This window comes from Strix aluco, chromosome 1 (genome assembly GCF_031877795.1).
Source record: "Strix aluco isolate bStrAlu1 chromosome 1, bStrAlu1.hap1, whole genome shotgun sequence".
NCBI lineage: Eukaryota > Metazoa > Chordata > Aves > Strigiformes > Strigidae > Strix > Strix aluco.
The window spans coordinates 155,923,871-155,950,848 of record NC_133931.1 but is presented as its reverse complement, the minus strand read 5'-3'; the positions used below and the strand labels follow the sequence as shown (position 1 = coordinate 155,950,848).

Sequence of the window (26,978 nt, the reverse complement as noted above, 5' to 3'; positions counted from 1 at the left end):
TTTCCAAACAGGTTTGTTAGCTGGTGTCTGCCTCTCATACAGAGACAACTGGGTCGTCTTGGTGAAGGGTTTTGCACATATGGTCTTTATATATGCGAGGAAGCTTTGCTCATGGAAGAGTCAGCCTACTTCTCGTGCCCTCCAAAAACCTTCTGCAAGAGATCATTGAGTCTCAAGAAAGTCTGGAAAACTCTGATTGTGAAGGAGGTACATTTCATTTGACTGAACTTAAGATCCCTACATGAAATGAAGGAAAACAAGCTTTATCAACCCATCTGTAGGCAACCATTGTTCTTGACAATGGTAGATAAAAGATTAGATGTCATATGTGAAATCTTCCTTTTGGATTTAAGGGACAATATAACGGAGGGATCTGGTTGAGACCATATTTGAAACTGTTTTTTACTACAAACTCAAAAATAAAAATTTAATTTCCAGTAAATGGGGAACATTGAACCTGAGATTAAGGATATCCAGACTCTGTTACTTAAGGGTATGTAAGTGGCATATTGGTGTGTCATAAAGTGAATTTATAGGTCATCACCAACTCATCAGTAATCTTAAACTATCTTATACTTAGCATCATAGATTATCTTCTTTGAGAAAGCTGCCTATGTATTTATCATATGCTGAGGGTTTTTCTACATAGGAACACTTTGAAAAATTAATCTGGATTAAGATATGCTTTGGAAGTGGATTAAATGACATCGTACTCCTATACAAGGACTTCTAAGCAGAATTTAAGTGGCTTTAGTTTCTTTACTTTCTCAGTTAAGTACATTAAATCAAATTAAAGGTGTTTAAATTTTACTCAAATGGCTGTAGAAGTTTAATGTAATCTTATTAACACACTTTCAGTAAAGTTTATCTGCATTTACTTTCATTATTTTCTTGTAGGCAAATTAGAGACATGTCCAAACAAGCAGTAAACGAGATTAGCCAGTTGTGTAAATTCGTAGTTTTTTGTGCACTAACATTGTCAGGTTGACCAACTCTGTCTCTCCACTTACTGATACTACCCAACTCAGTCTTCTGGTTTTCACATCCCTCATTTGCAAATTGTTAGTAATGATTTTGATATCCTCAAAGGGACTAAGAGCCTTCCATATGAGAAATGCTAAGTAACAGCTGTGTGATGGTATTTGATTAGCATCCGAATGGAAGTCTGAAGTTTGTCTTTGGCTTTGTTCATTAGTGTAAAGGTGAGGGTGGAGTTGGGGAAAATGAATGATTTAGAGGAACTTTACCCATGAATATAGATATTTTTCTGTAAAATTGTGACAGACACAAATTGTGGTTTTAATGTAACATAGAGTTCAGGCATCTACATCAGCTTTTGCTGCACCTGGCTTAGTATATTTGTGTAAATTAAAATGTGCTCTGTGTTTTGCAGACTCTTAGTTGAGGGATGTATACACACATTAATCAACAGATGGTAAATATGTTTTTTTTTATCCCTTACAGAAGTGGAGACAAAATGTGAGAGAAACCTTGCTTTGACTGACCAGAACCTAACATTGTAGAAGTTGGTTTGCAATATGGCAGCAGCAACTTTGGACCTTTCAAAAGACACTGCTTTTTCTTCATTGTTCAAGGCTTGATATCAATCCAGTGACATGGGGTACTTGAGAATAGTAAATATTGTTATGCACAAATAAGAATGAATGGCTTGAAAGTTTCATGACAAATTACTCATGTTGGCATTGCAGTGTGAGGGCTGTATAATGCTGCTATATGAGGAGACAGACAGTGATTGTAAGTGCTCCCTCTGAATATGCAGAATGGTGATCTCTGGCATGTGTTTTTCCTGTACGTGGCAGCATCTAGCAGTGGGCAGTTGTGACATCTGATGATTTGAATTGCCAAGTGATGCCTTTACACTCAAATCCATAAGAAACCAACCTTTTTCTCTCCCACAGTCCCACTGAGAAGTGAAACATACTGAGTTGCAAAAAGTATGTCAAATATGCATTTAAATGTCTTGCTTCTCTGACGTTTCATTTGATATGTGCTACATGTGACTTTGAAGCATAATAGCACATTGTCCTAAACCGATGTAGTTAGACAGTGTTTGATCTCTTCAACTGAACAAATGTATTGTTTTAATGCTAAGCAAAAGACCTTTTAAATAGGAGAATTGACTTTATGCATTTTTAAAGAGAAACCAGGATATAGCTGTGGTTTCTTTTTCCTTTTGGATTTACAGCAGTATGACGACAGATAAGTAACGTTCCCTCAGGCCGAGGTTGAATGCGTAAGAGACGGTAAATTCCGTGGTAATGTTAAGCCCCTTAAAAACCAGTTATTTTAACCATGCAGTATGTGTAATAAGTTCTCTTTTAAGTTTTTTTGGTTTAATTTCTAAAAGTTATCAACAGCTTTGGGAACTAAAGTCCTTAAAATACATATTTTCTAATGACAGTATTGGAAGAATTGTAACTGTTGACCTGCTGATGTTCTTGAAACATTTAGGTGATGTACCTGAAAGGAAGGAGCTCATACTTTTACTAAAATCACGTTCCTATGAATATAGCACAGGTGAGGGAGAAGGAAAGAATTCTAAAAACCATAATTAGCAAATACTGTTTTTTGCTAAAAGCCTTTATTGTCATCTTCTGGTAGCGGTTTTGAGACACAAGGTTTTAAATCATGAGACATTAGCTATGGGTACAGGTATGTCAGTGTTAACTGGTTTGAATACAAGCATATCCAACACACTCTGTACTTAGCCAGCATTTTTTGAAATACTGCTAAAACTGGCTCTGTGCAAATCTGAAGCTGATGTGGACTGGAGGTTGGGTAGCTCTGAAATGAGAATTTTGCCTTAAGATTGTTTTTTAAATTAGCCTTCCTTTTGCTTCCTGCTCTTCCTTTTTGAAACCCCCCTTTTTGAAATAACTCTACATGTTGAGATACAAATTGGCTAGTATTCCTTGTGTATGGTTCCTGGCTATACACAGTTAGGTAAGAGCATGAGCAAAATGTAAATTCTTTGGTAACTCGGCAGAAGATACTATTTCATCACAATTGCTATTTAATTTTTGCAGAAGAACCTCCCACGCTGAATGTTCTTTGAGTTATTTGGGGTTGATTTTTCATGAATAAAATTCTTAGTCATCTTCAGAATCTATGCAATATCTTAAAGAAATAAAGACTTTGCACATTTCAGTAGTTAGTTGGTTGTCTTTTGTATTTCTCTTAATTCCTGCGTTCCTTGCTGTGTATGTAGGAAGTTGCTCTTATGGCTGTAGAACTAGCCTTGAATTTGGGAGTTAAGTGGTGAAATCCTTCCCTCATGGAAACCAACAGCAAAGAAATTTAGTTTTATTTTCTACTTTAAGCTCTGACAGTGACTTTCTGCATGACCTTGGTGTGAAGATCTTATCAGACGAGCTTATGCAGATAATCCTCAGTCTACAGGGCAGGAATGCATTGTGGGCTGCCACATTACAAAGTTGCATACAAGTAAATGGTACGTTTGGCAGTTGGTGTGTTCCTCTTCCTGTGTGGTAGGACTCTTGAGGATGCATGAGGTCCTTCATGTTTCATCAAAACATAGACAGGCTACCAAACCAGGAGACATCTTTACCTCAACTACAGCCTGTGCCCTGAACCTCTGCTCCCCAGCTGCACGGTTTACATCAGTTTATATCATGAACAGTCTTGGATCAGTAATTTTGTGGAGGGGAGTACTAGGATGTTGTGCAAATTGGCCCTTTAATTGTTGCAGTGAACACAAGCCCATGGACAAGTCACAGAACTGTTTGTACCTGCGTAATGATATATATTTGTATACCTAATAGTATATGCCAATAATATGTAAACTGGGAAGTTGAAGAACATCCTTATGAAGGACTTTGAGGTCACTAAAAGTTAGCAGTGCAACCAACTCCTGTGGTTTTATTGCAAACATCAACTCTTGATGCTATTCTAAAAGCCTGAGCTCATGAAGCTAAATGACTGCATTAAAAAAAGGTTTGTTCATGGGGGTAACTCTCATTAGTCTAATTGGTGTAGCTGGAGAAGGTAAACAATCTAAGTTGCAAAAAAATGTTTTCTGTCATGAATTACAACCAGCAGACTTCAAAGCTAAATTCAAGTTAGAGAACACATGCTTTGACTTGCTTAAGTCTGTATCAATCTGATAGAAAAGGATAGTTGGTATCTGCAGAGTAAAGGACACGATAATAAAGCAAAAGAAGAAAGAAGGCTGTTGTCTATGGGAAGGAGTGAGTCAAGTAACATATGGTCTGTAAAACATGGAGACTTATCTTTTACATATTACAGCTATGATCTGAGGCTTGTTTCTGGAAGGCTGGTGGTGGTTAGTTTGTGGGGGTTGGTTTTTTTTGTAGTTTTGTTTATTTATTTATTTAAATCTCCAGTGATAAATGGTGTTTCTTTTAGGTTTTCTTTGTTTTAATTTGTTACCCATGTGAGTTTGCTCTGGTGCATAGTAGTGTGCATTTAGCAATAGTTCATTTAAAATTGCCATGTAAAACTAATTAATGAAACAATATCTGTCTTTTTTAAGCAGCAAGATTTAAGTAGTCACCTTAGTAGTGAAGAAGATGAATACCAGCTGAGAAAGGTGGTTCTTGATTCATGTTTAGGTACTGGGGATAGCAAACTTTAGGATTAGGTGGCTTTAGAATACACCTGTCATGGCAGAAAGGGAAGGGAAGGACAAAGTCTGAAAAGCACTCTGTATCTTGCACAGTTAATTTGAAAAGGGCCCAGGGAAAATTTACAAGAACCATTTTTGAAGATTGCCACAGCTACATTTATTATCTAGTTAAGCCTCAGGAAAACTCAGGGAGGTCCAGCGAACTAGGAGGGGATGCCTTAATACTTTGTAAAGCTGTGTGCCATATGTAGGTCTTTTCCTATTGCAGCGTTTGTATTCTGAGGTCACTCTTAAATCATGGAGCTTCTTGAGTGGTATGGCTGTGACACACGCGTGGGATGTTTAATTACTTTATGAAACGCAGTTTTATTTTGGAAGTGGTGTGTTTCTTCTTAGACTCCTGCCTGGTCTGCTAGTTTATTGCTAAGGGGGATATCAGAGTGGTTTTGTCCTACACTCCATATGCAATATGAGTGAACTAATATGAACTATACTTGCTCCCAAGAGAAGAGAATTGAGCTGAGTAAGCTTAGTGAATAAAAATTCAAATAAAATCACAGTGGCTTTAATGTGAATTTCCTTTTTGATTAAAAACTCTTATTCAAGTCTAAAATAATCTTTACTTTGAAGCAAGTTGTCTTTCTGTGACGTAACGAGGAAGTGTTATTCCATCTGATTAATGTTATTTTACTGTTGGATGGACTTGTAAAAACCATTGACTTTTCTTTGCAAATGAAAGAAAGAAAACCTTTTTCTTGATATGAAAAGCCAATTACTGTGTTATCAGGAAAGGACTTTAATGGTCCTAGCATTATCAAATGAACCCCCTATGCACAGATTTATAGGGTGATATTTCTTAGACCGAATTGTCTTTGAAACTGCCATTTAATCTTAAATTCTTTTAGTGCAATAGTTGGTGGGGTTGTTTTTGTTTTTTCTTCCAGGTCAATATGAAAACATTTCAGTAAGTTTTATTTTCGTTTTGACCATAGGAGAAATTTTTTTTGCAAGTCCCTGTAAAGATGCTGTAGTTTAGGTGCTAATGTGAAGTAACTGCTTCAGATTTTTCATAACCTTTAAAAGTAAGCACACGAATAAAAATAATTTCTGACAAAAGTCCCAGTTCTTAAATGCTGAAGTTGCAGGGGTTTTCTTTAAATTATGAAGAGGCTGGGAGTGAATTTGTTTTATTTTCAGATTGTGGTATGTTACAGTTTTATTTTAATGGCATAGGCTGGAAGAGGCAAATTAATTGCTGTTGTGGTGTAGAGGCATGTCGGAGTTTGAAGAATTATGGCGTTTGTGTTGTGCTGAATTGGAGTGATGAAGTACAGATAACAGGCCACAGCTGTGGCCACAAATTAGGCCTCTCAATTTGATGCTGAAAGTATTGCATTAGAATTGCTCTTCTAGGATTACCATGTGGAAATTCTGATGAATAAAACCAGATCTGAAATAGAGAAGCTAGAGGAGCATGCTGCTGCAAATGCTTGTTGGGGCTTCATTGTTGTAAAGCGAAGGTGACCACTTTACTAAGTGAGAGCAGTGCTCAGGAGCTTGCTGTTTTTCAAGTACTTCCACTGGTTTTTACAGTTTGGCGTTTCCTTAAAGATCTAGGGTTCTCAGTGGTTCCTTCCTCTTACAACCGGCATGGCTTAGGGGAGGGTGAGAGCTGTGGTCCCTCCTGTGGTCCCACACACCTGTCCTTATGTGGAATCCATCAAGAGTTGGGAGCATGGGGTTTGCCAGGAGGTGTTTCAGGAAGATGCATAAGCTCTGTTCCAACTGGAGTATTGTGCAAAGGCCTTCCTACAGAGGAGAGGGATCCAGTGAGGAGGGGTAAGCAGCACCTTATGAACTCCTGTGGATATGGGAAACTTCAACATATGGGTATTGCTCTTGTGTTCTGTGGAGCTACTCTACTGCTGTGGAAATATTAATACTCGGGGTATTTTCAGGCACAGGACAGTAGTAAGGTAGTAATAGATCAGATGTAATTTATAGGAATAATTCTGAGCAGTGGTATTTTTATTAGCAGAAATGTTTGAAAAAAACAGGCCTGTTGTCCTGTGTTTGGGTTGACTGGCAGACATGCCAGTGCTAGGTGCACAGATGATCCAAGAGCATGAACCAGGGTGGACTGGCTGAAGCTCTCACAGCTGTCTCAGGGTTGCCAGTGTCCTGTAAAGTTGGCTGGGACATTGAATTCTGATAAAACCAAGGGACAGGTCCAGCCATGTGAACTTTGCTTATCCCAGGAATATGAACTCTGTAAAGTATAGGGGCTGGAGCCGTAAAAGACTGTTCAAGATCCCCCCTCGCTTCCTCAAATGTTCTCATTCAGTGAGTATAGCTGTATGCTGACCTGCAACATCCCGTTCATTGTTTTTGTGCTAGGAGTTTCCTGAATGCCCTATGGAAAATGTGACAGACTTTGTAATGCAGAACAAACGTCTTCTGGAACAGGACTCAGCCGAAAGGATAAAATCTCATTCTGCACTGTGACTTTAAGCCAGATTTGCATTCCAGTGAAGGACTCTGGTGGGGAAGGTGTCAGAACATAAGATACTGCGATGTAAAGCATACAGTTGTTCCTTGGATGTGAGGATTTATTTATGCACAGCCTGGAATCGGTAAATCTCCTGACCTTTTCAAAGGGCTCTTCCTTTTTTCTTGTTGATACTTTAATATCTTTCAAATGCATTTGGCATTTTAGTGGATTGACAGATGACCAACTGATGTCTATGTACAGTAGCAGAGGCTATGTTGCATTTGGGATGTAGTATTTTATTGTTTGCATCAGACTACTTTTGTGACTCTCAAACTGGAATTCCCATCTAGTCCTTCAAAACCATAAATATACATTTTTGAAAGAAGAAGTAAGATTGGTGGCTATTCTAATATTTGGTGTGTAAGGCTTTCATGATGAATTGTTTTCTTCTAACTCCTCTGTTCGTACTTACTTTCATAATCCTGAAAAGCAAAAACATTAATAAATCAAAGTGGGTTAAAGATCAGGCACATGGTTTTATTTTAATAAGGGATAAAGCTGAAATCTCACTGAGTGTACATTGTTCAGCACTTGTTCTCTGGGGCATATGAATCAGTCCCTTCATTACTGGTCCATAAGCATTTCCTTTTGTGGTTACAGTGTATTTTCATTAGAAAAACCAATGCAAGATAATACTCAGTGTGTTACTTCTAGTGCTTATGCTCATGTGCAAAGTTAATGTTCTTAAAAAAAACAAGCCTTTTGTGGCCATGTGAAGTTTTGATGTCACAGAGTAAGTTTGCTTGCTTGATTTGTATCTGTCAGCAGGAAGGGGATTTTGAGAAAAGGCATATAAGCCTGCAAGCTTAAGAAAGAGGTATAATTTTCATGGTTATGCCTTGTGTGTCTGGGACATGTTTTTTGAAAGGATTCAGGGTAAAATGTGCTTTGGGGACTGTTTGCTCTTTGTGTGTGGGGGAAGACGGTAGGAAATGTGTCTTTCTCCTAGTTTTTTCTCATTGCTGGGAGTTACTATTTGGGACAGAGCCCCCTGAAGAGGGTGAGGTCAGAACCTGGTGGAAGAGGGGGAATCATAAATAAGAGAATGAAAAACTTTCAGACCCACCTCCTCATCCCCCTTGCTGCCATACCTACGCATCCGCTCACTCTTTGGTGTCTTTTTATCGGAATTGTTGAAAGAGGCTGCTAAATGAAGAAACCAGCTTTCCTTTTGAACTTTTAACCTTCATGAAAGCTACAGTAATTGGCTTCTGCAGAGCATAGGTGTTTGAATCTGACATTTAAAAAAAAAAAAATACAGGAAGAATGAAATATCAGTGTGCACTTATGAAATTCCCAAATTGCCAGTGAAGGTTTTGCTTCTCTGTGCTTTAAAAGCCTCAAAAGTGCAGAGAGAGGTTGGGGAGGGGTGAAGTGTCCCTGTTGTATCTCAGCTGGGATGTGCTTCAGCTGAGATGGAAGTTGGTACAAAACCTCCACCTGGAGAAAAATGGTTGGTGTGTGTGTGAATGTGATCTTCCTGAGGGAGTGAAAGGCAGCTTGAAGAATGGGTCATGTAAAGGGAAATAAAACACTGTAAGAAAAGAAAAGGCAGGGGGAGGGGAAGCCAGAAGTGAGAAAGATGAATTATACTGCCTAGGCTAAAGGTGAGCATTATGCTTAGATTTCTTCTATGAATGAATGTCCTGTTTAAAAATAAATAAATAAATGAGTGTTTCCCCACTTCATCCTTGTTAAAAAGAACACAGTAAAATTCCTGACAGTTGCTATTCTTTCTAAGAGTTGATCATGTGAAACTTTAGTGTGCTTTCCTTGTTTTTAGTATATAAAAGTCTAATCCCTGCTTACTCTGGTGGGTCTTAAAGCTGTCATCGCTTAAGTCCATACAAAAACAAAAATAGTATCTTAAATAGAAATGCCGTTTTGCCTCTAATGATTTTTAATGCAGATATTCTAAGTCAGTAATTAAAAAATCTAAAAGCAGATCCGGGTCAAATCATGGTTTAGATGACATTTAATCTAAAATGCTTGAAAGCAGCTTTAATGGGTATCATTGCTAGCTTTGTCATCTATATGAAAATGTAATATATTGAACTTGAAAATGAAACTCGAAAATTTAGAGGGACACAGCCTGACAGCAGAGACCTGTAGCTCTTCCTTCTCATACACTTGCTAACAGCTCTGCTGTACACATCATCACACATGTAGTTCAAAAGGAAAACGTGCTCACCAAGGCTTTTTACTTCTCAGCTGCTAGAAGAAACTGGCAACCTTTGGCATGGTTAAGTTTCTTTTAACAGAAAGCAGCAATACATATTGTAGTTGACTTGGCTGGTGGTATGCAAAACTACCTTGCTGCCTTCTTCCTCTTAAGATATGATTCTTCATTCTTAAATAAGGTTGGTTAATGAACCAGGAGAAAGTGATGGGTGTAAGAAAGGAGCTGTTAAAAACAGGCAGCTCCTCAATTTACTGGGAATAGTTCAGTTTGATCTTGCTAGAGATGAAGCAGTTCCATGCAAGATGCTTTCAGTGTCTGGCCCTGAGAAACTTGGGATCTTTCTCGCTGTGGGATTTTTCATCCTGCTGTCACGTTATGTGTCTTCAAAGCAAGTGACAAGTGTTTTCTGTCATGTGCCTGTCTCTTAACATCTGTATTTCCACTTCAGCAACTAAATGACTAAAAGCAAAGGTGGGAGGGTAGGGTAGCCAGCAGCCATGCATTAATTTCACTGTATAAAACTACAGAGATTATTTGGGGCCAGGAGGTGGTAATTGTCACAGGACAGTGGTCTCTTCCTGTCATGTGTGTGCTGCAAATAAGGCAGTTGCCAGAAATGACTGAATCAAAGAGCCAAATGACAGGTTACTTCTAAGTTGAGAACAGCTTAAACCTTCAGGACTCTAAAACCAAAGCACACAGCGTTTGGCAAAGTCACACATATTAAATGATGAAATCCTGAGTAGAAGGAAGAACATGGTAAAGAGACAAGCAGTAGTTGCTCACTGGGCTGTTCCAGAGTATTTGCATTTTGATTGGCTCTGCAGACATTTGTGTGTGCCTCAGGGACTCTTAACATAAGGAAAAACAGCTTTATATGTAAAGAAAAATGGCAGTGAGACTTCAGACTTGCTCCCTACAGCATGTTCTGTGTGTTCTTTCAGTCTTGGCTTAAATGAATATAATGGTGATGATTTTATTTTGCCTGGGAAATTAGTTTCCCTTGCTGATCTCTTTTAAAGTATGTAATCCACCTAGAAACGTATTTGTCATTTTGTGCTGGTAATGAATCTTTTAATTTGGCGGAGTAAGAGAATTAGAAGACATTGGCCAATAAATATAGCCACAAAATGGTTTACCCCTTTCTATCCTGTTCCATCCCAAAGTCCATACCTGGGATTCTTGTGAAAAGCCCTGTGTGGTGGATAACTGCAGCACTGTGCTCTGAAATGCCAAAAAGAGCACAGGCTGTTTCCACCAGACCCTGAAGCTGCATCCTCCCCTTCTACCTCTGTTTTTTAATTGCAGGCGTTGTATCAAAACTAAGGATGGTAGCAAGAAATAGGTAAGCCAGTCTCAACTTTTGGACCTTGATGGCTGAGAAGGGTAAAATGCAGGAAGAACTGAGTGAGTAGTCTGTCCGAGCACATGTATAAATAAGGCAGCTGCCCGTTCTAGGTAATTTGTCAGCCTGATTTAGATACAATCCCCTGTAGCCTCTAAACGCCCCTCAAATTCTCAGAGGAAATGTGGTGCCCCATTTTATAGTTGGTGGTTGGAGACAGAGAGAACCAAAGGGCAAGTACATGGCCACACACAAAGTTTTTGAATAAAAGAAAATTAAACACAAGCGTTCTTGGTTCCAAGTTTAGCATCCTCATCTTTGAAGCAGACTTTCTGTTCATTTAAACAGTGTGATTACTATGTGTGGTAGGGAGTTCTTCTCTTTAATCAGTGCTGTGGGGAAAAATCTTGGTAGATATAAGGTCTATTTGCAGGTGGGTTTTTTCCAGTTTATTTTTCTCTGGTGTATTTTACACTAGCTGCTGCTGATTACATTCTCTCAATGATACCAAGGTCAAATAAGAATCTGGGGCTTTTGTGTCTCAAGAGGTTTGTTTTGCAAATGCCAGAATTCATTTTTCTATCTTGTTTAAGTGGGAGCATTAGACTTCGTCCTGGGCACTGATGAAGCACATTTACTTATTGGCATTGCTTCTTCAGAATTTCCTTCAAGTGCCTTAAGTGGAGTTAATGTCATCATTTTTTTCCCCAGTCCTAGTCAAAGTTATTGACATAGTGAGTGGGACCAGCAAGTTTAGAGATGTGGCTGAAATCCATCTAATTCTTTAACACCCCAAGAAGAGAGCTTGTGAAGATGTTGTGGCTAGTAGAAATCTGCTCCAGAGTTTGAAGAATATCACTTGTGAAAATGAAACTTCAAAAAATCTTCAAAACCATCTTTTCCTTCTTTCCATATGTACACTGTCCTGTTAAGTTTTGCATGCTCAGGTCAAGAAGAAGCAATTGTGAACCGCGTGTTGTGGAGATCATGTCTTTGTGAGCCATATGTACTGGAGTAATCTTCCAAGCAAGCTAGAAGGAAGTCACATCCAGCTCTGACAGAACAGCAGAATTCCCTGTTGGGAGTAGGGGGCTGTAATTGAAATGGGAGTCAAGTTCTGGTCTTCAGAAGTGTGAAGTCCACTTGTTACAGGGCAAGTTGTCTGGCAGCTTTGGAAACAGGACATCTCTTTCCTGATCATATACTCCAAATTAAGATGATCTGATGGTCTGTGGTTATGGTTCTGTGAATGCAGCATGATGACTGCATAGATGTGCTGTAGGATGGGGGGCAGGGAGGAGAGAAAAGAAAATGGAGTATTCTTTTAGTAGAGATGCGCACTGCGGCTTTTGGAAAATGCTTATACTTTCAGTGTACAACGTGTGAACATTGCTTAATATAGCGTAAAATGAGAGTGGGTAAGGCTCTGTGTTTACTGTTGTCGCCATGCTGCCAAACCTGTAAAGCTATGTTTTAGTCTTCACAGCAGAGTAGAAGTGCTTTACTGAAGGGCAGAAAGAGGACTCCATTCTGTTTTAAAGAGATTAATAGCTAAATTGCATTTACTACTTGAACGTTAGAGATCTACTGTCATTAAATTACTACTGAAAGCAGATGAAAAGTGCCACAGAGTTACTGTGTTGTGCTTTGTTTTAGTGTTGCCACTTTCACACAAAGGGCTTTTCAGCCAGGTGTTAGCCCTCTAGGAAGTTCAAAGTGGTCAACTTCAGTTGACAGCTTTATTTGGAAACACTTCTAACTATGTCAAACTGAACTAGACAGTTAACAGTTTTGCTACCCATCACCCCCAAGTGCAATGGGAAAATTTTATTTGGGAACATGGAAGTCTGAAAGCAAGAAGGATAAACAGTGGTTACTGTCACTGGGGACTTGGTGAAGGGATGTTACTTTGTATTTCTGAAGATACAAACTCTGGCAATCATCAGAGCACTAAAAATGTACTTGGATTTTATCCAGATACTTTAATCTTTTAATGTCTGTTACAATTATAAAGGAGCTCATTGAGTTAATGAAACATACTGTAATGAACTTACTAATTGCATATTTTTACATTGTTCTCTATGGAATTGAATCTCAGCTGTGTGCCATGAACTTTGCACAGGTGAAATAAATCCTCTTTTTTGGCTCATGGCATGTTTACATAATGGTTTAAGATGAGCAGGTTATATTCCTGCTTTCCTCTTTGCCCCTGCCCATTCCTTATGGTGGTCCTGATGCTCGGGCGAATGTGTTCAAGGGGCTAATCTGGCTGAAAATGTGTCTTTGTTTTTGTTTTGTGGGGTTAGTTTTTGGACGGTCCATCTCTCTGAACTGGCCTGCTGGACAAGTGCCAGTGCTGGCACTGGGGAGGAGGAGGCCAGGCCATGACGTTGGGGAAGCAGAGGCATCAGATCTGCTGTGGAACTGGACTTTGTCAGAAGCCTTGAGATTTTTGGAGTAGAAAGATTTCATTTTAGTGGAGAACATAAGGATGGTGGCTCAGGATGATGTATGTATTACAATATTTTTAACATAAAATAGTTATGAGGATCCATTTTCTTGCTATATAATAAGTTAGAGGCATGCATGTTATTATGCAGCAAAGGCATAGTGTCCTTTTGCCTGTTGCTGCCAGCCTCTCCCTGTTCTGTAGTTAGCATTTGTAAGTTCTTAGCAGGTAAAATACTTGGCAATAACTCCTAGGTGCAATCAAGAGAGTATTAAACATTTGAGGCACTCTATTTGTTTTTAGGATAATAGAGAAGAGCATCACACAGCAAGTGCTGGTTCATTTTGAATGGGTTTTTTGCTAGAAGTTGATTGAGTTGCAACACCAATTGGTGACAGTTGATGTTCTGGCTCTTGAGAAGGAAACTGCCACGAGTTGTCTTGCAGAATAATGTAGCTGGTGCAGTTCAGCCCTCAGTGTGCAGACAGTGCTGGTTGCGTTGTCTGGATGCTTGTATTGTGGGAAGGTTAAACACTCAATTGGTTGATTAGCCAATTTGGAAACAGTGAGTGTTTTGCTCATTCTTGGCATAACTATGCATGTTCCCAGAGAGGCTGGAGCAGGAGCTTCAACCCGATCATGGAGATAGGGAAACACAGCTGTGCCGTCATCAGCTTTTGACAGTGAGTACTAGCTGTAGTCATTTGGGGAGTCTTAGAGAACCTTTGTAATTATAGTTACTTATGAGATAGAAGATACTTGGAGAAGCAGATCATACATACCAGAAAGGTGACTTTTTAACTGATAACAACTTTTTACCTGAGCAATGAAGTAAACATATTTACTAAATTATCTAGTATTATTCATGAGTCAAATTTCTTTGTTAAAGTGTTTCTACTTTTTTCTGATAGTAAAACAGGAGACAATCATAACACCTCTCTTTAGCTTTAATGGCAGTGGCTGAATTGGTGGCTCCCCCCCCCCCCCCCTTTTTTTTTTTTAATAGCCCAGCATGATAGCATAAATTAGATTTGGTGGGGGTTTAAGTTCACATGTGGATTGTAATTTTGGAGTGAACAGATCACCTGTCATGCTGTCCCTACTAAAAGGGAGACACAGTAAGCTTTTCAAGTGTTGTCTGCTGCTTAAATGGCATGACTCTCTAGAGCTTATTATTCAAGTCGGTAGAAGGATGATGTTTGCGTCACTCTTTCCTCTTTCCCTGGTCTATGTGGATTTTAATGTTGAATAAAGTGTGCAGTAAAATTATGGGGCAACCACAAATTGTAGCAAGTGCTTGAATGTGATGTATTGGACTGTAACACAAAAGCAATTTTCCTGTCAGGAGTAAAGTTTCATCTTGATCTTTAAAATCTTAGTTCAAGTTATGGAAGACTGGAATCTTTTTTGAATGAGAGCTTTTGGATGCCAGCTGCAAAGAGTTACAGAGATTGTTGTTCTTAAGTTGTAACCAATGGCTGGTTTTAGTGTGCTTAGAGAATCTTGTTATGGCATGGAAGGTAACCTGCTACAGAAGCAGCTCTTTTTGCTCATTGTATGCACAGCTGAGTACAGAAAAGGCACAGTTTTTGAACAGAGGTGGGCAAGCTAGGACTTCAGGAGTGCTTAGAATGATTATATCAATGTGTTCAGAGAATCACAGAACAGTTGAGGCTCGAAGGGACAACTGGAAGTCATCTTGTCCAACCCCCAGCTCAAGCAGGGTCATCTGCTACTCATGGTTTTGAAATACAGAGATGAGCAAGGGGTAGTCTCATGTTAAAATACCGAGATTTCCTGTTACCAAGTGTCACGTTTAATGCAGTTTACTAAGCTTTACATAGGACATGTCTCTCCTGGAAATGGCTGGGTGAGTTGAGTGTTGGCACTGCTGTTATCTTGTAGTCAAGTTTCTTCTGAAAGGTTTCTGGCATCCCTCCAAAATACCCTTTGCATTCTGGTTGTACGAATCTGGAGCTTGCCCTATTCTTGGGCCCTTCGGTATCTTTTTGCTTGTGTTTTACCTTAGAGTGATCTTATGGTTGAGAAGATTGCTCAGCTCTTCCTGATCTAGAATTACAAATGATGGCCCCAAGGTATGTGCCAGCATTGAAAGCGAGGCTGATACCTGCTTGGGATGTGCCTGGAACAGTGGTTCCAGGCTTTACAAGTACACGGACTGAGCAGTACTCATCAAAGCAGGATGGGATCAGTGTTAGGGATGGGCATATGCACAATAGTTTCTTTTGGGATGTGACTGTGTCCACATTTTTTTCTGTAGCATCTCTGTATTCCTCTTTCCAAAGTGGATTTAATAATGTCCATTAAAATGCCACATTAGTCTCAACAACTGATGTTGTTTGGTGATACAATCTCTTTAATGCAGAATAACTCCAGTTATTCCACAAGTTTTAGCTGTAGACAAGATCTCTAATATTAACTGTGCCATGCTTTTTTTTTCCTGGATGGCCATTACTGTGTTTCCCATTTGTAGTCTTGTTTTGCTGAATGTCCTTCAGAGAGCCAGCACTGGGAAGTCCACAAGTGTTAAGGGCAAATTGTTCTTTGTGAATATGAGAGTGTGAACTGGCAGACAGCAAGGAGTCTACAGGGGTGGATTCAGAGACTGTATAGTGCTGAGAAGTCAGGAAAATGTAGAGTGTTTTGACTGTTAGCAGTTTTGATGCACTAATTTCAGTAAGTATAAGAGAAACAGTGCTGGTAGGAACACCTCTGTAGATGGAGCTGCTTTCTGCTGCAAGATTACTGACAGGAGGGTTTTTAACTTCTCTTGGTTTTTGTCATCTTTGAAGAGCAGTGTCAGTGCCTGAAGCAAAGGGCTGGTGTCTTCAAAACTTCTGTGTCCTGATTAGACTCATAAATGATACCCAATCTTTCTTTTGCCTTTTACTTCTGATGAGCATGGTGAGCATCAGGCTCTGCTTATTCACTGTGAAGTATCAACGTGTCTGTTTTCCACAGTGTTTTTCTTTTCGGAATGATTTATTTAGAAAATAATTCTGTTTGTTTCAACCTTTGACATCCTGTCTGTGCTGTCAGTTAACTTGGTTATTTCCTTTAGCATTCATGCATCTCTGTTGTCCTCTCTTCCTGCATTTGACTGCTAACTTCCTGACTGTACCATTAGTTCCTCTGTATGTGTCATAAGCATTGAAAGGGTAAAAAATTCTCTGGTTTTTATACTGCTGCTTCATCTTGCTTCTAGCAGGAAGTTTAGGGTTTCTCCCAACCTTGAGCTTATCTTCTTGTATCTGTTATCTCCTCTGGTATATAGTCAGTCATCATTGTCTTGGGTTTGGCCTCTACTGAAGCGAAGCAATGAAGTGTTATCATCTTGACTCAGGATGCTCTTTTGTATCATTTCTAGCCTCCTGATTTATCCAAATGCCAGGAAAGTCCTAAGTACTTGATAGCTGCTATGGTCTTTAAATTCCACATGCTAGGCAGGTACTCAGCACCTTTGAAAAACCATGCTTTTTTGGTGAAGCCTTACTTCTTTGACTGCTGGGTTATTGTTGGTGTGGTGGTTGTTTGTGAGGGTTTTTGGTATTTATTCAAATTTCTTGGAATAGTCTTTTGAATACTTGAGTTTGGTACTTTCCTGATTTCTAGTCTGAAGAGCTCAGGTTAACATCTTTAGTAAACAGAGCATCTTTATCTGACTGGATGGTATATGAGTGTTTGTTAAATTGCCACAAGGAGTTTGATTATTCAGGGTATCTGAACCAAGTTTTTAGTCCTCTCTCTTCTGAATTACAGACATGTAACTAAAAGTTCCTTAGTAGAAGGAAAGCAATCTTCCAAGAAGCAGGGGAGTTCAAGTTAAATAAGTACCTGAATTTTTCTGGTATGCTTCAATATGTGCTTTAGAAGCAAGACCAGACAGCCTGCTTACTTGTATTCTGAGTACATCCAGTCTGTTGTGTTTTCTTCCACCTTTTCTTTTCAAGCACCCTTTAAAGCCTATTTTGCTCTCTAGTTTTGAAGAGTACTTTTTTAAAAGTGGGCCTGTCAATGATAGTGAAACCTCAACCACATGCTTCCTAAGAAGAGGAACAAGATGACTATGGGAAAGGTAAAATACTTGGAATGAAATTGTGAAGAAAGGTTATGGGTATGTGAGAATGAGACAGGTGATAACCACACGAATATTCATCATTTTTCCTGGGCAGCTTCACCAGTGGCAAAACTGTTCTGTTCTGTGAATTTCACAGCCACATTCCTAAAATCTCCTCCAATACTAGGTTTCCAGGTATTTTGGAGCAGAAAAGTGGTGTATTTAAACCTGAAGGGTCTAAAGCTCATTTTATCATAATATTAAATGGTGCATTTCTGGGCTAATGATGCGTTATTGATCAGCAGATCAGCGGGTTCAGCATCAAGGAGACATTCCCATTGGGAAGCTGATGGACTGCTCTGAACTGTGGAAGTCTATTGAGTAGGGTCAGGTCTTCCTGTGTCGGTGGCTGCTGCAGAAGGAGTGGCAGAGGGTTGTCTTCTCTCTGAGATCACCCCCTCTTTTCCATCTCTTACTAGAATATAGCTCATAGCTCCTGTAGAGCTTTATCCTCCAGTTGTGGCAAAGTGTGGATTTCGTTGACATGGGTCTGCTGGGCCTTTGACTCCTGTCTAGTTCAAGGGTGAATAGTACCAAATGTGTAACAAAAGGGAAAAAGGCAGCATGAAAGCCTTTTTATGTACACAAAATGTACATCCAGCCCGCTGGCTTCTGTGCCCTGTTTTTATTTCTTGTAAACATGCTCTACCATCTCTGCAGCTCCTTAGCCTCGGCTGTTCAGTCATGCAGTTTAACTCCAAAAATAACTCTCTTGGGGGATATTAGTCCAGCACTGGATTATCTTTCTAAAATTGTTAATCAGACTTGGTCCCCGAGGGACCTTCCAGCTGAACTTGCCACTTAGTTTCTGTTTGCTGGGGTGGCGGGCGCCAAACAGAGGAAGCTGAGGTTTGGCAAGGAGCAGTTCCTTACGTGAGGTCCCGAGCGGAGGGACCTGTGCCTCTGCTCCCACTGCGGGTCCCTGGGTGGCCAGCTAGGGCTCAGCTACCCACTGGTACCCACCATGCCCTGCCTTGTCCTGGCTGTCATATTGCCCTCCCTTCCGTTCACCTTAAAGAAATGACATGAGAAAACCTGCCCACGACTGGGGAGCGGGGGAATCTGTGCCAGCTCCAGGTGATTTGAATATATGCTGCCTTTTGTCCAGGGAGGAGAAACACATGCTTTGATTTATTAAATTCTCAAATGCACGTGGTGTGCCTTTGGTCGCTTTTTAATCATTAACTTCCTTACTCGAGCTGTTCATGAAATGACCTGGCCAGCAGTTTGAATATTACCTCTCTTCTGTAAAAGAAGAAATGAGCTGTTGTAGGCTGCTGTTTTCATGTACGACTAGAACTGCGAGTCACATAACTCCTATTAGTCTGCATTTTTTTCCTCCTGTCTGTAGAGTAAGAATGGAGTTTATTTCTTGAGAGATGTGCTCTGATAGCTCTAAGTTATTTAATGTACTTTGAGAACCTTGTATGGAAAATTCCAAGAAAACTGCAAAACAAGTTTAAAAAAGAAAAGCGTTCTACTGAGAACTAATTTCATACATGAATAAAACCCAGTTTGCCACATGCAATGCATAGGTAGAAGGGGAAAATTCAGTGTTTTACTGACATATGTGCTGAATTAATCCCTCAGAGCCAGGCAGGTAAATTGAGAGCTTGCATGTCTGTGCTGATGCATTTTTGTGCTAAATTCAACATACTTTGATTTCCAACTTGAGCGTTTATTACTCTGACTTAGTAGACCACTGAAAGCATTGCATAGCATGGTTGAAATGCAGAAATGTGCTGCATGTGGTAATAACAATAACGGGCAGAATTTGCACTTTAAAGGCCTAATTTGTCATAGTTCTGAAAAACCCCATTGATGTAAGAAAGTATACTCAAGTGGTAGGGATGTTTTGGTTGTGGGGGTTTTTCCCTCAAATTACAAAATAGTGTGGTGCTGAGCATGGAAGTTGCTTGAACCTCCTCCAGGTTACAGCTGCATGCACGTATTAGGGAAAATAATGGGAAGTTACCTTCCTTTTCCTCAGACCCCTCCTCTGTTTCATACACCGGTGCCCACACATGCATCCTGTTGCCTTCAGATTCTGGCTTGAAAAATAAACATTGTAAAAATGAGTTGCAAAGTTGCTCTTACATGTCAGTGCTTCTCGGATCCCACTGGGAGAGAAAAAGGAATCGCACTAGAGAAAACTCCATAACTAGACCTTTTAGCAACACCCGTATCCTTTTCACTGCTTGACTGCTGCTGGCATAACAAAAAGTAGTTCAAGTCACTTCTAGTTCTTCATTCACGTCAATGAATTGGAAGCGTTTCACACCAGGGATTGTGCCTTCCTTATTTTAGTGGGCAGTGTCTAACACACTGTGTACCACTGGAATAAATAGTAGGTAATTTGTCAGCACTGTAGATTGCAGAACTAACTTTGCAATCGTAATTTTGTGATGACAGCTAAACATCTATTTTGGCCTAAAAAAAAAAAAAATCTTGTTTCTGGCATTGCCACATAGGTAGAACGAAACTAAATTATCTTTTGGATCCTGCACTGGATTCCTAAGACTATAAAGTAGGAAAAAAAGTCAGCACATCTGATGAGGATGTCCACTGAGAAACAGGAAGAAATTTGTAATGATGATTTTATATATGCTTTTCAGCATTCAGACTACACTGGTGTCTCTAAGTTGGTCTTCTCCTGGTGGGAGAAGTGGAACTACATCCATTTGTATTAGTTAAACGATCTGTCGCTTTGCTTTGTGTTTTATGACTGTATAAGTGTACATATGTTAATAATTATAATTATGTAGGAGATCTGTGCTAGCCTGCATTAAAAGCTAGTCACATTGAATTGTCTTCTGAATGCTGTGTCAGACTACTCTTGCACCTTGCTTTGGAATGCAAATGCTTATTTTCCATAGCTGAATTTGGTTAACTTACCGTCAGTTTTCCTTGACTCTTCTTTCTTAAACCATTTGCTTTCTTCCTGTGTGACTCGTTAGGACGGACCACAACTTGCTAAGGCAAAATGAGCATTAATGCCCACATTTGTATGTGAGAGTGGAAGTTTTCTGCAAATTTATTGCTGCATGATGTTGTTTTGCTTTCATAGTTGTGGCCAGTGGTCATGAATCAGTGGTTTTTTTTGTTTTGTTTTTTTTTTTTTTTAGTCCAGCATTCATTGTGAGCTTTGAGTTAGCTTATCTCCTAGGGGAAGTACTGGGCTGCGAGTTACCTTCCCTTTAGCTCTTATGGTGAGAGGTGACAGTGTTCCAAGTTGCCTTCCCTGTCTTCCCAGTGAAAAGAAAGTGTGTTTGCCCATGCATTAGGTGGATTCTATTGTTTTTATAGGTCTCCTGTCTCTCTCTCTCAATATGTGGCCTACAGATGATTTTTTTTTTTTTCTTCATGAAAACTGCAGAAGAAGCATGATGGGGGGAGAAATAAAACTGTTGAAAATAAGGTCTTACTCATCTGTAGCAATCCTCAGTCAAGTTTGTCTGGCAGGAGCTGCTGCTGCTGCTCTTTTTGTGTTGTGGCCAGTTAAAGTCAGGCTCTGGCTGAGGCTTCCAGCATCCCTCCTGCCAGGGATGCAGTGCTGTGCCAGGGCACGCAGGGAGAAGAAGCCTGTCAGTCAGGCACTGGGTCAGCCAGCTCTGCTTAAGCACTGCGGGCGGCTTAATACCAAAATGTCACCAGGGTGAGACTACTGAGGACTGTTCTGCTGAGGAAGTGGGAAACACCGTCATGGTGAGTGTGGGAGCAAAAAGGCGCCAAAGTCGCAGTTTCATTTGACTGTCAAGGTGGATTAACAACTCATTGCTGCCAATAAGTCTTGCTTTTTCCCCCTTCCCCCCCACCCTGCTCCTCCCTGCCATGTTGTGCCACCTCTGGGAAGCTGTTTGGCTTGAACGTGATAAAATCCAGATGACTGAAAATACTTTTTTGCTGGTTAGTTGAGTCAGTGCGCTGCGCAGCAAAGGCAGCGCTCGTGGGAGATGCAGATGGCGGGAGCATGAGATGTCAGGGGAGAAATGGGGGAGACTTTGCATCTGCTCAGGCTCTATGGGAGAAAAGACAGCCAAAAGTGAATGTCTGACTGTTCTTAATGACCAGCAAGACAGTTGCATGCTTTAATTGTGTTTATTCCTGGTCCCTGTAACATCTACCAAATGTTAGACAATATCACTGTGTTTCTTAATCACGTTGTTTATTCTTTCAAGGCGCTTCCTGCAATCCAGTCTTATTTATAGACCATCCATTGTCTTATTTACTGCCTTGTGCTTTGCTTTGTGGTGATGTGTGATCCTGTCAGCATCAGAACTGCCATTGTTGGAAATAAATTGCTGGAATGTTAAAGTTCATCAATTGCTTTTATAGTGTGTGTTGAGAACCCTATGTAGAATGTAGCAGGGCTTGCAAACATGGAGGACTGAGCCTTTTCAGAGCAGACCAGAGGGGAGACAAGAAAAAAGAAAAGGTAGACCCATATACCTGAAGGCTGGACAAACTCCCACTTACAAGTGGTATGAGATGAAGGTACAAAATTTCTTGATAAAGGGATGGTTTCATGATTTTGTTGAGGCTGACCTGAGTTCATGCTTCTGCTGCAATTGGAAAAGGGTTGTTAGACTGGGTTAGCTGAAGCAGCAACTGATGGTGGTCAGAGGCTTTTTTCCTATACCTGTTCGTTTGGCTTTTGGATGTCTGGTATATTCTCTCAGCTCATCTCTTGCCTTAGCTCTTTCAAAGGGTATATACGTGCAAGCATGTGTCCATGCTTTCACCACTTCCTTCTCTTTTCTGCTAAGAAGAAGTGGAACTGCACCTCTGGGGATTTCTACAGCTTCTCTCATTTTGTCATACGTGATGGCGTTTTGCCGGGTCTCAGCAGAGCGTGCGGGGAACGCCATGGTCAGCATGGAGGTGTTGGGAAAGCAGGCAGGAACCTCACAGCCTGCAGTGCATGGGTTGCTGTGTCTGAGAATCGCAGAGCTCTGCTACTTCAGTGGCAGTCCTGCTACCACTGAGCTGGGAGAGGGGTTGCAGAAGGTTTGTTTGCAAGCTCAGAAAGGCACTACACCCACTTGAAAAATGTTTGTTGTTGTTACGAGGTGACAAACTTTGATGAGCCAAAAGAGATGGAATTTATATTCTGCAAAACCTGAGGATTTGGTTCTTCCTCCTTCCTTTCCTTCCCCAAAATTCACAGCCTGCGCTATTTGACGTGAGATCCTATTGATATTCATATTCTTGCAGAACTATGATGTTTTATGTAGCTGATTATATCGCTGTTAATGTATACTATATCCTTGTGTATTCACGTGTCTGAGATTTACCATAAAGAAGTATTTATATATGGGTATCTCTGGATCCGTTAGGTGAGGATATGTGTGTGTGCGTGCATGTATATGTGGAAACTGCTGTGTGTTCTGCCTTCTTCCTGACATCCTGGTTGCTATAGTGCAGTGATCTATTTGTGAACACCCAGAAGATCATTGCTATAGTTAAAAGAAACAGTGTTTCCTGGCCACAACTTCCTGGGCAATCTTTCCTCCTGGAGCGCCAGCTTTAACAGATTCGGTCACGTTCCCTGGGACTCCAGGAGTGACACTGTAACAGGAGCTTCCTCTAGTTTGTCACTTTTCCCAACTAGCATATTTAATAATATTTTAAAATAGTTTTTCTATTTAAATCTAATGCATGCCTATTATTCACCGTACATTTCAGTGCTTCAGCCATCTTTCTAACAGACTGTCGAGCTGTGCAGCGTGTTGTGGCGTTGTGTCCTGTGTTTGCTTCTGTAATATGTGCCATTCTTCTGCTCTTGCACATACACACATACGTTTTCATCCACCTGCCCAGCTAGGCAAAATGCAGGAGTCGAAGCGGCAGCACTGGAGTTCTGTCTGAACTGCTGTATATTTTTTTTTTTTTTTTTTTTTTTCCCTTCTCCCTGCAGGTGTGAATGAGAGAGACTCTCTGCAGTATTTAGTGTCCAGTTGTACTGGCTCCGAAGAACAGCAGCGTCGCAATGCCCCCTCCTGCTGATATAGTGAAGGTGGCGATCGAATGGCCAGGTGCCTTCCCCAAGTTAATGGAAATAGATCAAGTAAGTGCCTGTGTATGTGTGCTCGGCTGGCCCTGTGCATAAATAAGTTCTTCTCTGCTCATGTGTGTTTCTGCATTTCTGTTTACTTAGATGCACATGCATGTTTCTGTGAGTGCATGTGTAGTAGAAGGTGTTTTTTATCAGGTCTGTAACCCTCTTCCTCTCTTACTGCTTAATGGTTTTGATGTGTTTTGCTGGTTTTTTATTTGCTTTTTCTTTCTAAACAGCTGCTTAAATAAGGCATTTACTGCTTGTGTGACTCACTTAACACTTTTGTGCCTTAGTTTGTTCAACTGAAAAATTGTAGTAATATTGTTACCTATGAGTGGAAAGTCTTCAAATTTTTAGTCAGTGCTTTGCATTTGGAGTAGGATCATACTGAATGGCTGCAGCAAGTGCAGAATTTGGAACTTAAGTAGTGGTGCACTGTGAGCAGGAGGATCTCTGCTGTTCCATACAGGAATCTCAGGGGTTCACCTGTTTAGCCAGTTATTTCTAATGCAGTGGCCCCATGGACTGATTGGAGGCAGTGTACAGAAGCTAACAAATTCAAAATTATGAATTATAGGCTCTTTGTAGGAAATTTGGTGGTGGGGTTGGGGGGAAACAAACCAAATCAAGTTATACAAGTGCTGTGGTTTATGTTCTGGAATTCTCTGAGATTGTTCTTTGTGGCAGATGTATTAATATTAAAAGCAACCTCTTTAATATTTAACAGCTTACCCATAACGTTTTGAAATCATACAGCATGTTACCTGTTCAGAATAATTATTATTTCTGTAAATAGTATTCAGAGTGAAGGAAAGCATTTCATAATGTGCTTTAGACCCTAGTGTATCTGGGGACCAAGTACATAATAAAGTTCTATTGGAGAGGAGAAAATTTGAATTCAGGCTGAAAATGTTTTACTGAAATGGGATCCTAATTTCTTCGTGCAGTGCAATCAGTTTCACTTCTAGTTAACCCTTTTGTGGCATATGCCTGTGAAATTCCTGTGTGAACTTTGGAGAAACATGGTACTAGAGGGTGGCTGTAATAACAGCAGTATGATTTTTTTAGACACTCTGAAAGCCCCTTTAGAGGAAAGGGGAGTTCCCAGGTGGTTAGCACTTTGTAGTTTGATTTTTCAGACCTGCCAAGCTTCTCCATTTCCATTTGCTGAAATTTTTTAGTAAGCATATATCTCCAGATACAAATCTCTTGCCTTCTGGACTGAAGAATGTTTTACTTTTTTGTTCTTATATAACAAATGGTAGACACTGTGCACACAGTGTTCAGGGAAAGATGTGTGTTAGTCATGATGAACAACAGCTTATTGCTACCAAGTACAGCAGGGACAAAAATGAACAAATATTATGCAGTCTCCATCCAAGCAGCAGTAAAATAATGCCAAAATGATTGTTTTTAATTTACAAACAAGCTTAAAGTAACTCTCCAGAAAAACTCATACTTTATCTGAAATATTAGCTTACTGTTCTGGAACCTTGTTTTTACTTTTATTATGTAAGATTTAGAGAGAAAGATCAGTGCTGACTTATGTTGGGTAGAACTCTTTCAACCCAGCCTGCCAAGTTGTCTGCAAGCTTCCTTATGCCACTTTATGGGGAGGAGGAGGAAGAGGAGGGAAAATAAGGTAGAAAGGGAGAAGGTTAACGGTGGCCTGCTCCTGATGCAGGGGGAAATGCGGGAATGAAGTTTGAGGGTCTTATCCCTCACCGTTCTGGCATAGAGAATACAGGTGTGGTGACAAGAAATGAAGATGGGAAAGAAACATCCCTTCCTAATACCCATACACACAAACCCGCACATTTGCCTTTTTCAGGGATGGGAGCAATGTGGGAATGAGCCCTGAAAGCATATAGCATGATGCATGCTTCTAAACACACAGCTCTGTCTTTGGTTCACTTAATGCTAACTTTTCCCCAATCTGTTTCCTTTAAAACATCTATGTAGTTGAAGAGCTGTAGTGAAGGAGATGATTCATGCCTCAGATGGCTAGCTGTCGGAGATGATAAAGGGGAGGAGGGAAAAGAAGGCAGAAAAGAGAAATGACTTGCCCATTGACCAGACATTGCAGCCAGTGCCTGTCTCCCAGGTGGGATCTGCTCATTCAAGCACCCTTTGACATACATTCAGAAAATCCTAAAAACTTTGCCTTACTGGTTTCTTCCCTCTCTGATACCTTACCAGCAAGAAGAGTATTTAAAAGAACAGCACTGTATTATTACTCTAAAAAGAACAACAAAAAAACCTCACTGTACCATGAGGCAAGTTCTTTATTGTTCAGGGTACTGAGGCTCTTCCAAATATTGAAGTACAAATACCATATCAGAGATCAGAGGAAAATCTGGATTTGGGTTTTTCTTTTTTTAGGTTGCTTGTTGTATATGCTCGGTAGCATTTATTTATATTTTGCTGCACAGTATCCCAATTCACCTGCTGTGTATATGCATATTTTACTTAGCAATGAAGAGAATAACATGTTTTGAAAATGAGGAAATGTCATTGTGAAACCACAGTGATTGGCAGTGGTGTACTGGAAGGTGTTGCGCCTGAAAAGAGCTCATGAGTATTTTTTCCACCAAATGTTGTTAAACTTTACAGTAAAAACCTTCCCTTCAGGCGCATGACTTCTGACAGCCTGGCCTCCATGAGGCACAGAGCTTTTTCTAGTTGATGCTTCTCGCTATGTTTCTGAAGGTTTGTGAACCTGGGTTCATCAATGATGGTTTTAACTTTAATCACACAAAATTTGTCATATTGAGTTAGAGAGACTCTGCCTGTACAATTAATATACAATTAAGTGCTTTTCAGAACCAGCCTCTGTGCCTAAACTTTCTTCTCATTCATTGAAATGTACTATTTGATATCAGGGTTTTACAACTGCTTTTTTCCTGGAAAGCTGCTTTAAACAAGGAGGGCAAAACTGCATGTTATTTACTGCCCTTTCTCTTACCAGGTAGGGACTAATTAAGTTGCAGTAAACCTAGCAATTGGCTGTTGCCTGTATGCATTAAAGCTGATTTTAAAGCATGTGGAAGTTAATGTACTTTTCTGCTTTCTCCTTGAGAGATGGACTTGACTGAATTCAGTTACTCTCTTCCAGAATACTTGTTTTTTTTCATTTGGGTTTCCCCCCATTTTTATCACTTTCCTCAATTATAAATTTGAAAAACAACATCTAGACTCCTGCCCGCTGCATAAATCTCTATTAGCAATATTTGTTAGCTTTGTGTGGCAAGGTTTTGGTAGCAGTGGGGACTACAGGGGTGGCTTTCTGTGAGAAGCTGCTAGAAGCTTCCCCTATGTCTGATAGAGCCAGTGCCAGCCGGCTCCAAGATGGACCCACTGCTGGCCAAGGCCGAGCCCATCAGCAACAGTGGTAGTGCCTCTGTGGTAACATATATAAGAAAGAGAAAAAGATGTTGCTGCATGACAGCAGTTGCAGCTGGAGAGAGGAGTGAGGATATGTGAGAGAACCAACTCTGTAGACACCAAGGTCAGCGAAGAAGGAGGGGGAGGAGGTGCTCCAGGCACCAGAGCAGAGATTCCCCTGCAGCCTGTGGTGCAGACCATGGTGAGCCATCTGTGCCCTGCACCCAGGGAGGGTAATGGGGGA

At 40.3% G+C, this 26,978-nt stretch overlaps 1 protein-coding gene across 2 annotated transcripts in view; it reads left to right on the top strand.

Moving 5' to 3' along the window:
* The window catches only part of ELMO1 (engulfment and cell motility 1), a 308,650-nt gene that overhangs the window by 24,022 nt on the left and 257,650 nt on the right, over positions 1 to 26,978 (top strand). For both annotated transcript variants that reach the window (XM_074841559.1, XM_074841549.1), the window contains exon 3: positions 23,210 to 23,359. In XM_074841559.1, coding sequence (XP_074697660.1) covers positions 23,282 to 23,359 — 78 coding nt within the window. In that variant the 5' untranslated portion in view covers positions 23,210 to 23,281. The remainder of the gene's footprint in view (positions 1 to 23,209; positions 23,360 to 26,978) is intronic.